This window comes from Falco naumanni, chromosome 6, assembly GCF_017639655.2.
Source record: "Falco naumanni isolate bFalNau1 chromosome 6, bFalNau1.pat, whole genome shotgun sequence".
NCBI lineage: Eukaryota > Metazoa > Chordata > Aves > Falconiformes > Falconidae > Falco > Falco naumanni.
Window position 1 is genome coordinate 13,520,198 of NC_054059.1, and position 12,236 is coordinate 13,532,433.

The 12,236-nt window shown below is 35.3% G+C and overlaps 1 protein-coding gene across 6 annotated transcripts in view; it reads right to left on the bottom strand.

The window, feature by feature from the left end:
- Positions 1-12,236, bottom strand: part of ADGRB3 (adhesion G protein-coupled receptor B3) — a 466,435-nt gene that overhangs the window by 180,675 nt on the left and 273,524 nt on the right. For all 6 annotated transcript variants that reach the window (XM_040598982.1, XM_040598983.1, XM_040598984.1 and 3 more), the window contains one exon: positions 7,670-7,713. In XM_040598982.1, coding sequence (XP_040454916.1) covers positions 7,670-7,713 — 44 coding nt within the window. The remainder of the gene's footprint in view (positions 1-7,669; positions 7,714-12,236) is intronic.

Sequence of the window (12,236 nt, forward strand, 5' to 3'; positions counted from 1 at the left end):
CAAGCAGAGATACGATTTCAGTGTTGATAATTAAAGAACAACTGGGTAACAACCTATACGATACACTTTAAAATAGTATTCCCAAAATTTATTTTAAGATCATTTTGCCATACAAACACTATTCTTGCAGAAAGACAGATCAGACTACATGATGTTTGATTAATCAGAGAAGAGTATTTACCAATTCACAAGACTTCAATCATATTTAGATTCATGCATTTGGAAGCTATGTTATACTCTGCAAATGCTCAGAAATGCCTTCTGTTATATTCTCATCATATTAATACAAGTAGGTGTATTTATATGAGTTGTACTTCTGTCTTTTTTGTACTGACTGCAAAAAATTTGAAAGTAACTAATATGTATCTGTGCAATACTACACAACATGATTTACTTAGAAGCAATTTATGCACGTTCTGTGCTCCTATTGTCGAAGGAAGAGGAGAGAATGGCAGAATTCCCACAGTTCCTTCTCACATGGATAAGCAATGTTCCCCAGATTTTTCATCTTGGGTGACGCAAGTAGATTTCAGGTTTTGTTAAGCATGGCGTAATACAAGGACCTTTAGTGCTGCTGCACTACTTCCATTGGATAAACAGAGCTAAATTTTTCAGGATGGGCAACAGTCACGAGCTCATCAGAATGAATGAGAAAAAAACAGAAATATAATTATAAAACTATTTAAACTTTAGAGATCTACATCATAGCAGGGAAATTATATTGGCTTTCAGAACAGCTAGAGAGCATGCTCAATTAGGACTCAGGAATACGGAACTTTAACTCCACCGGACTTTAGTGGGTGACCTTTGACAGATTTGCTTTCATTATGCCTTAGTTTCCCCTATCTGTAAACCAGGGAGGGTGGTACAAACCTCTATGTTAAATTGCTTTTAAATCTGCAGGTATTACACACTTCAAGAGTTACATGATATAAATGAGAAAGACTGATAAACTTTCACAGTTGTGATTGTGCTATACTGTACTTTTGGAAGCTGTATTGGATTTGGCAAACACTCTTTGCCCCTACAAGATTCAGTCCAAGTCCAGCACCATACCATTCACAGCCCCCCCTTAATGCATTTCTTGGTGAGGTATTACTAGAAAAAACAATGGTCACATTTTATTTGACTTGGTAACATCCATGAATTTTTCTGGAAACACAGTTACAAAACCAAATTATGACCAATTTGTTATCTGTTCTGAAGTTTATTCAAACTGCTTAATTATCTTCTGCTCTCACTATACACTAAACAAATCTGTCAAAAGTCCAACTCAGATCTTTAAATTTGATTATGAAGATGCAACCACTAGTTCTTTTTATTCACATTTCAGAATTATAATTGCCTGATATTACAAGAAACCACTATTTTTAGTTTCTGAAAATCTACATTTCCATGAAGGCAATAAATAGCAATTGAGTTCTCAACAAATGGAGTTGATTAATCACCCAGTAAAAATTAAAAAGAAAGTGAACTTATTAACAAGAATTAATTTGATTTCCTTTTTTTTGCTGTAAATCACAGCAGGCCATGTAAGCTCTGTTCTTGGCCGTGTAGGTGTTAGTGAAGAACAGTGTTATAAAAAAGAACTAAATTATAAATTCCTCCCATAGATACTGATTCATTTTGTGTGCGATGTAAGCAAAGAAAATTTTGGTCGGACTCTTTTTCAATATAAAGACACTCCATTTTATACTTATAATACCTACATATTTCAGAACTAAGTACTCCTTCATTAGAGTGTAATCTTAGCAGTTTGTAAATTTAAAGAAATTTAGATTCAGATCTTGCATGTCTTGAACAGTGGTTTGCCACTTGATCTGCTATGATTCAAATCAGTCAAAGCCTTTTGGCTGTCTGCAAGGGAGTTTCGATCAATTTTTTCCTTCCATACTGTTTTAACGGAAAAAGAATGTGATTCTGTAAAGTCTTTCATGCAAGACTACCAGGAACAGAAGACTAGTGTGCTATTACACAGATCTCATTATGGAAAGTTCTTCATAAAAGCAGGTACACCAGCAGGCATTTATCTTTTGAGTAAGTTCATTAATGTTAACTCTTCCAATACATCCACAAACATAAGCATAGAAGCTAACATGGAAAGGAAATTTTCTGCCTTGAAAAATACGAAAGAAGCAAGGTCTGACTGAAAAGCTGTTCCTACAAGTCTGACTGAAGTGAACAAAAGAAGCTGGCATATATTGCCAAACTCTATTTACATGATTTACTCTCATTCAATTTTCATTCTACTTATAGAAAAATATATTTCCTCAGTATCTTCCTGGTAAAAAACAAATAATATAACTGTAAAGTAATATAAAGCAAGGAGAGGCTACTCTACATTTTCAGAAGCAAATTCTAAGTTTAGGATATTCTAATTATTTGTTGATTAGCTTGAGACATTTTTATGTGAGTTATAAAGAGTCTTCTTAAACATATTTTCAAAGGCTTGCAAGGCTGAGTCAAACATAGAATAACTGTAATGGTTGTTCATGGTAGTTCTAAAATACAAAGTGGAGAGGAGACAGACGAATTAGATCATGTTCCCTGTCAATTTTATCACAAGGCAACAAAATGCAAAAGTTCTTTTTCAGGCATGCATGTGAGCTTACAACCTAAAGCTGAGTTGCATTCTACCCTATAGGCAAATCTGTGAGAAAATTACAATTAACTGGTAGAATCTTCTTTATTTGCATTGAACAAATTTGTTTATGGACTATTTCTCCACAATTGTATCCAGGGACACTGGGAGAAAAAATAATTGAAAGCTCTAGGGCGTAATTTAAAAAGTAATTGTAAACTTTTTTTTAACCTTCCTTTTAATGGAGTATGTTATAATATGTCTGGAGTGAAATCCTGAAGTTATATAAATGTATACAATTTCTCATTTCTCATATATAGGTATTCATAGTTTCACATAGCTCCAGCATAAAAAATCTAAATCACTGTCAATTAAATTTGTATGACGAGAAAAAAAAAACCAAAACAAACCAGCAGACCTACCACTTGCCCTTAACTAAAACTGAACCAGTTTAAAATCCTTGCAATATTAAAAATTCCAGCTAACTGCATTGTACTTCTGCCAACTAAATATTCAGCAGGCACAAACTGCTATGAGCACACATATGGACAAATAAAACACTGTCATACTGTTACAACATCATTCTGCAGCAACTGGCAGAAAAGAGCCCCAGAATACCAAAGCCCCTTCCTTACCTAGTGCTGTGAGATGTCATGTTGCACTGTGTACAGCTGTGGAGCACACCAGCAACAACTGACACTGCCCTGTGGAGTACACATGTGCCCACATTACGCCCACATGTTCCTTAAAGGATGAACAACGGCTGCATTATTTTGCTAATGAGTCAGTGACTATTGAAACTCCCATGTGAGATGTCACCTCCTTCCAGTGACCCACCACGTCTACTCCACCTTCGACACCCTCACCATGACGATGTTATCCGAGGGTTGCCTGTGAGGGTGGTACTCACGATGCTCGGTACTGTGACACCTTGTTTCCAGCCTCTCACTGTATTTTGAATTCTCCACCCTGGTTCAAGAGCCCAGCGGCTAGGTCCACTAAGACAAGTGACTAACTTTGTCAGGCCAAACTTTCATGGATCCTAGAGCTCCACACAGACTGTCTGTTATGGCATCTATCACAGATATAAGCATCAGAAAAGGCAGAAAAGTTCAAGTGAACTTTTCAGACAGCCAACAAAACTGCCACAAACGGCATTTTAAAAATTGAAATGTACACATGCATGTAAGGATTCTTTGACCACTGGGCTTACACAGCCTTGCCCAGACTTAAATAAAGCAAAAAAGTGCTAAGAAAAATCACTGACAGTGATATGGCTAAGATTTACATGTGGCATGGTGACAAACACATGGAAAAAATGGTAAAACTAAATATAGAGGTGCTGGGAATCGGTTCCCCAATCTATTAATATTTTCCTAAATAATATGGCAGAGTTCCAGCAGGACACGAGTAACACACTCCGGAGGAGCTGACAGCTCAGCAGTCATGGGCTGCTTTTGCGATACTGAAAAGTGTGTTTCAAACTCCTCAAGTAACTTCTGTAAAGAAAAAAATCAAAGGTCTGGTCCCTGAGGTCCCCAAATAAATGTTCTAACCATTGGATTATTTGCAGGTTGAAACTGCCTTTGCTGTCTCACTTTTCCTTCTTCCTTTCCTTTCTGGAAAGGTAGGAGGGACAGAAGAAAAACCTTCAGAAGCTTTGTTTCATCTTAAAATCTTTTAAATCACTTTTGTGGGGTGGGAAAGTCAGCTCTAGTACCTGACCCACTTCATTTTGTTCTTTGTGGACTGAGACACTGGAATTAACATATTGCAAACAGTTCCTGACAGCAGGGAGAGTTTGTTCATGCCAGACATGGCACAGCAGAAAAGATATAAATCTTCCCTGAGTTTTTGTTTTGTTTAAGGAATTAAATTGTTTCTCCTGAGAATGTAAATTATAAATATTCCACACATTTTCCCATGTACTGAAAGAATCATTCAGAATCCTAGACTTTACTGAAAGCAACATTTAAAATACATTTTCTGAAATGAATAGATGAAGATATCACTCAGATTTCTGAGGGGGGAAAAATCATCACTTACATACCGTTGATGCTACCAGCTTTGTGTAGCTGGAAATATCAAAGGAAACACCAGAACTCATAAGCAGCCTTGTTTCAATCAACACAGACAGATGTGCTATACATTTTGGGAGAATCAAATGAAATGAAATGCTGAATTATTGGATTTGAGTTTGCCCTTTATAATACATGACATAATATTTTATTCTTTAGTTGCATTGTCTCAGTATTGTACACAAATTTGACAAGCTGCCTATGGCGAGGGCACAAGCCTGCCAGCTTGATAAATGGAAAACCTTGCAAAACATCGTCACAGGGAAGAATCACCAAATCTCATAGAAAGAATGGTTTAAAACTGCTTTTGTCAAATGTAGGATGACCAAATTATTGCAGATAGCAATGGCAGTAGGATAAATTTGATGATCTGGTGTGGTTAAACAGCTCACAGATCCAGAAGTTTCTTCAAGGATGGATGATAGGTAACTGATCGATCTCCTGAGAAACATGCCCAAAACCCAGGGAGACAAAGCTTCCCCTACTGTTGGAGAAGTTTTAAACTGACAAGATCAGTGGAGGAAGCATCGTTTACCAAATGTGAACTTGCAACGCATACAGATAAAGATCTGAGAGAAGTAGCTAAAAAAGTGGCAGAACCCATCAGAGGTTACTGCCAGCTGTATGTCTGTGATAAAAGCAAACACAGTTTTCATCTGAAAACCACTTAATTTAAAGCATCAGTCTCAGCATAGACTACTGATTAGTTAAGTACCTTCAACTAAAAGCAAACTGTTTTGTTGGGTTTACTCCAAAATGCTTGCCAAATCCTGGTTATGCAATAATTACCCAATCTGGGTCTGGAAGGACATGAGTACAGCACAGCTCTGCAGGATTTGCAATGTGGATGAGGGGCTATTAATCCCATCAAATTCAGTCGCCTACTGTTGAGAGTGGCTAAGTCCTGAGACTTGCGAAAAAGTGGAAAAAATAAAAGCAAAGCAAGCCTCCAAGAACACAACATCATCACGGGCACCTAACCAATTCTATAGTCCTCTACATATTTATTTGTAAAGACTTATAAATGATAGGAACTCTATTCAGCATTGTAGAGCTTTCCTGATAATTTTAAACTCATGCTATCAGAATACAAAGTCTGAACTATATTTGAGTACATACAAATAAAATGCTCCAAAACAAAAATAAAATTATGAAACAACTCATGCTCCCACAGCTAACGTCAGGGATCTTGTCCAAAGGGATGGAGGAAAAAAGTAGAATTTTGTTCTTGCTATTGCATACTCAGGTAAGAGGTAATGTAACATTCTCATAAAATAATACACATACATTTGTAAAACAAATGAAAGTGGTGTCCATGCAGACCTTACTGATACGTCATATCTTATTGTGAATATTTGATAGCTCATATCACTTTTCCAAACTGATAGATCTCCAAGCATGCCCCCAATCTTCAAATATTTTAACATCTTCAATAGCTACTATTAAATAATATGACTAAAAAAGACACCCATCAGAATACAAAAGCATGTGTTTCTCCCTCAAAACCTTAGACTATTTTATGTAAGCTTTATGCAAATTTTAGATGTTGCAAAAGTTCACTTTTCCATCCAGATTCCGAAGCATACTGAAAGCAGTATTTACATATAGTACTAAACTTCTCTATAAACAATACTAAGAGAAATGCATGCAAAACAACTGGCAAGTATAAAACATTTTTTTTTGTGATTGCTTCACACTTTCATCCTGCATATCTGCATTAAACCTTTTCATCACATTGTTAAATCCACAGCATGCTTTCTTTTTTTGGTAATCTAATTCCATGGAAATACGCCTTTGATATTCTGGACAGAAGCAGTGAAATCAGAGCATGTGCTCTAAATACACAGTGCCTTAAGTAATGCATGTAAAAAACTGTAAATAAAGCACTCTACTAATACTGCATAAGCAAAACATTGAGAAGAGGAAACAAAGAATGTGTTCCAAATGTTTTGTGTCTCATATGCACATAATACGTAATATCAATCTTTCATGTACTTTATTCCACACATCTTACAGAAATGGAACATTATGATGTTGCTGGCAAATAACTGCATTATGATTCTTTCATGGAGGCACAGACCATGGCACTATTTGTATTTGGAATGATTTCTAGTACCGTGTCCAAAGTTTCTCATTTCTATACTATAATGTTGTTTCTCAGCCATCAATGTACTGATGTAAACCCAGGCTCAAGGACAAAAGCATTCACAAAATCACAGGCGTAGAATTTCTAACACAGTAGATAAGTCTGCAGTGTAAGACATACACAATATACCTGGACAAGAGGTACAATGTTATCTTTTAAAAAAATAATATGCAAATCATATAGGAATGCTTCTTGAAACACTTGATCTGTATTTAGGCAAAATTCACCTTGACTTTAATGGGAGATTTACTGTCAAGGATTAATGCAACAAATTACAACTGCATAAACTTGGAATCCTTTTCAAACCACTCTGATTTTACTGCTTTACTTCTTTACAGCATCATTTTCTGTGCTACAGAAGGGACACACGCTGAAAAAAGTAGCAGAAGACTGCTAGCAAGCTTTCACTATTTAGTATACAGCTATTATTTTACTAAACTAAAATGAAAATTTGCACCAACTAAAATGAAGATTGCTGTGGGTATCACACTTGAAAATGATGTTTCTCCCTGCAGTAACAGAAACGGGAGCCTTCCTTTAATTATCTGTGTGACCAGTTACCCACTCACTGTCTAGCAACTACCAACAAGGAACTCCAGTTCTTAGACATCCTCATTTTAATCTTGAAAAATCAGATTAAAATTACTATGTGAGAAATCTCTTCCTGGTGAGGTATTGTATTATTTCAATTTACATAGATGCAGAAAAGAAGCCAAGTGACTGGCAAATCCAATACTTTCACTTTGTGAAAGGTTCATTTTCTCTGCCTTCAATGCCAGTCCATTTACTGACTGACTATTTAAATATTTTTAGGTGCTTTGTAAGTTTGAGCCATAGCAACAGGAGAAAACATCTGTCACTTACGTTCTTGAATCATCCCACAGCACACAGTAGGGATTCAACGTGCCCTAAGAAGAAAATAAAACAAACAAATAAACATTAGTTACTGGTATAAAAAAAAATAAATATGTCATGTTTGACCTAAACATTTATTTGGGTCTCCTCCTACAAGATCATGCTTATACTCTGACAGATTGGTACAACTGAAATCGCAAAACCTTAAGGCTAATTCTTATGGAGTATTTTAAAAGCACTTGAACCTCAAAACAGAGTCTTTGCTGCATTCCTTATATAAGGTAAGCATAAAGTTGTCTATTTGGTATATCCTGGTAGAATTGAAATATGAGATAAGAGTTAATCTGTTAAGAGACTTGAATTGACCAAACATTTCTAAGTGCATTTAGAAGCAGAGCTTTAGGCCTCTCAGGAACTTGGATGTCAAAACCAAAATGCCTTTAAAAATTTTAAGTATATATTGGGCAAAATGTCTGGAGGCTGGGATTTCAGATGACACCATATTCAATACCCAAGTCCTTTTGTCAATTAGGTTCTAAATCAGCAGAGATTTTTTTCTCAAAATATTGTTGGTTTGGGTTTGGGTTTTTTTTTTCTTGATCTTTGTAATCACAGCTCCAACCTCTTTGCAGTCAGTGGAAGATTTCTGATTTGATTTAGAACAGGATGGGAATCTGGGTTTATTACACACCATTAAACTGTGTGTAATGTTTTGGGAAATTGAAATGTCTTTATTATCATTCATGGTTATTTTGCTGCCTAGGAAGAGTTGAGGCAAAATTAAAATTCAAGTTTTGTCCCTAATCTTCTAAATCCTCCTTTATCAAAACTCAGATTGACTTAGAAGTACCTAACTGTCTAAAAACTGCAAAATTGAATTTCTGTTCATCCGAACATTAGATGTTCCCAGAAGTCAGAACTACATAAATAAATCAGATCTAAAATACAGAATAAAAAAATATTTTTACCAAAATTACAAGTGATTTGAAGAAACAGGTGAAATACTCTTTTCTTATGCTGTTAGTGTAGTTCTCTCATGAACAGTGTTAGTGCAGTAGGTATAAAGATAGTTTTGTATAAACAAAACACACCTTGATATTTTTCTCTGAAAAGTGTTTTATTTATAGGAAAAACATGGCAAACTGTGAAATCAAAATCTATTAAATATTTAAATTCTTCCATCCACCTCTTTGTCAAAGATAAAAAAAGTCCTGAAGACGCTTTTGGGAAAGGCATTTAGGGAAATTTTGATCCTCTACTTCAGTATTTTGCTGACTGCATTGAATTTTATGAGTAGAGTATAAATATTTAAAACCAACATATACTCATGGCACTTTATAATAACATAGCACTGTACAAACATAAATAAAGGATGTTCCATTCCCTGAAGTATGTATAATGTGAGGAAAAGGAAGGGGAAGAGGGCACAGGACAAAGGACTGGATAACAGGCCCACTGAGATTCAGAGACCAGGTCCTGCATCACTAGCCAAAAGCTTTCAGATACATTGATAAAAGAGGATATAAAAGGCTAAGAATGAAGAACAGAATGACAGTGCAGAATTAACTTTTGTTTTTTAAAAAATGTCATTTTATAAAGAGTATTAATTTGATATCCTAAGACTGGGTGAGGAAATTCTACTTGCAGTCTGATACAGCTACACATATTAAAAAAGTAGTCCTATAGCTGAATTGTAGTAAGACATTGTATATCTGTGATCTGAGACCCATCTTTCCTACCAGCAGTATCATACAGTTTATAGTCACTATTCCCACAGTGCAAGTAAAAAGAATACAAAAACATTTTCAGAAAAAATGTCCATTATAATGAAATCTACAAAATAGAGGGAAATAAAAGTCTTTGCAGAAAGCTGAAACATGGTAAAACTGCTGCTGTCAGATCACACGCTTCACTCTCTTTGAAATGTATTCAAATGAAAACAAAAAGAGTATGCTTGGCCATTGCAGTCACTAATGAGCGATTAAGCAGAAACAAGGAAATTGGGTTAAATATTATTCCTGTTCCTTAAGAAGGTCTTGGGGGGGGGTTGCTCCACCAGGCATGGCAGCTCTCAAGGGCAGAGCAGCCTTTCAGACCTTCTTCCTCTTTTGATACCCTGATCAAACACCCTCCAGGCACTGCAAGGACCACAAGGAGCCTGTCGTCTTACTTTCTTCTTTGCCCTTAACCTGTTGCTCCCTTTTTCACAGTGTTTCTGCGTTTGGCCTCCTGGCAGTGTCTCCCCACACTGCTGTCATTGAGCTACCTTCAACAAGCCATCGCTCTTCGTGAAGGGAGCGGTATTTCATCACAGCTCTTGCCAGTTAATTACTTAGCTGCAGCGAGGGAAGCAGCTGCTGTGTCCATTAATGTTTACAACTGCTGCAGTATTGATTTATACACTACAGTACAGGACTTGGATATCTCAAAAATAGACGTGTGAGAGTGTGTATGCATATATAACTCTGCCTAGCATATAAAACCGAACTTTTGTGATGTGATTGGCAACTTTGAAAGCTATGCAGCACAGTGTCAACTGTGTTTTGTAGACAGGGTTTTCAGTCTCACTGAAAGCTCGATGTCCTACACAACTGCTGCCTTGTTACTTTAGTATCCCTGGGGTAAACTTCTGTGCTGTCAGAAGGTGAGAGTTCATATTCTCTCTGGAGCAAAGAGGATTTTGTTTGAGTTGTGCAGTTTTTAAAAAATTACTTCGGTGTGTCTTTAATCAAACTACTGGGAAAATGTGACCACATTCATCAACATGTTCACAATGCGTAAGACCAAATATTATGTTCTCTAAATAATGCACTGCAACCCACATTCTCACTGTGGTCAACTGTCTATCATATTTTAATTTATCTGCAAATCCAAATAACATGCTATATACCACACAGCACATGTAATTGTGATTTATACTTCCTCCAAAATATAATCGCCTAGTTTCATTAATAAACCAGTTAATTTAGATATAAAATGAAGCAATGATAACAAACTCTGAATAAATTAATATTGTAAAGCTAATTTGAATTTAATGTATTAACTCTCACTAAAGAGATATGCATATACATTTGTCCATCTTTTTTCATAATCTCTTAACTACTTAATTTAGTCTGTGGATGGGGAGGTAAAGGAACAAATGTGTAGGTATACTCCTATATATTAATAGGCATGCTCGAGAGGTTGCTTAAAAATTAGTCATTAAATCAATTTGGAAACCAACTATTCTGAACAATCAACAGTGTTTTAAGAAAAAAGGTTGAAAAGAACAAGAATAACAACAAGAAAAGCCACTGAAAAAAATCAGGTCAAAGAGAATGTTTGTATTTTATTTTCTGTTTAATAATTGATCTATTTAATTCACATCACTATTAATCTGCAAGATATGAATATATAATGTTCAAATGCTAAAGATACATTAATACTAGTTTTATCTTTCTGTATGTGTCATATAAAGCTTGTTTTATAGTAATATATTATAGTTAAGTAAATTCTTGTTTTCAGCTGAGAAAATTACAGTGAAGAAGATTAGAATTAGATCCTCTGAAAGCGAGAAACACTCAAACCTGCAGAATAATACTTCTGTGCATCTACAGCCTTAGTTCTTTAAACCAAAGTACTATTATGCAGGATAAGCCTTGAACATAAAAATCACCAAACATTTAAAGATGTTAAAATTGTAAAAGTGGTTTCCATTTCCAGATTTTCTAGAGCAATATTCTGTCATTGTATATGCTGATCCAACTCTTATATCCAGATGGCTCAAGACCCTTTATAAATGTACTATGTATGTAAGTACAATTTAAGGACTGGAAATTTGTTCTAAGCACTTGATCCTTCTCTGGATTAAATTATAGACAAAAATTAAGCCAAAGGGAAAAAAAACCAAACCCACCTGGCTCTCATATCTATTGGCAAGCCTATTCATCTTGTCAAGACATGAACTAATACAATACTCATTAATATTCTGTTACTGAAAGGTTGACAAAGCAAGGTGACAATCAATGTCTCTAATCTGACCTTTTGTAACAACAAAATTTCATTTCCAAGATTTTGAAACATGGCAAAATCTTGCTCTGTAAATTACTCAAAGGGATGGGTTAAAAAAAAATGAGAAAAACATAAAAAAGATACACATACACATACACATACACATATCCCTCTAAGAATTTTCTAGAATTTATTCTTCTTGGGACAGTCATTCAGCCTTTCTTTAGTCTAGCCTTGCTTGTGTTGTGCTGGTTTTAATAGCTTGTGTTCGTCTTACAAGTTTTTTCAGTGCTGACAAATTGCTTACTAGTATTTTCTTTAATTGTTTAATTTCTTTTCTAGTATAAGTGACCAGTGTAATTACAATCTGCTTTTTTTTTTTTTTTTTTTTTTTTTTTACTTGCAACTCCCCACTCTTGGAAGTAGCAATTCCAATTCCAAAATATAGAAGTCATACTCTAATATTCCTTATCTTCAGCTCTTGTAAGTAGCCCCACAACCACTGTTAAAATAATTAAAATTAAAACCTAGCATTGAGAAATACCATAAACTCTTCCAAATAATGACCTTAGTAAGATCAAAACAA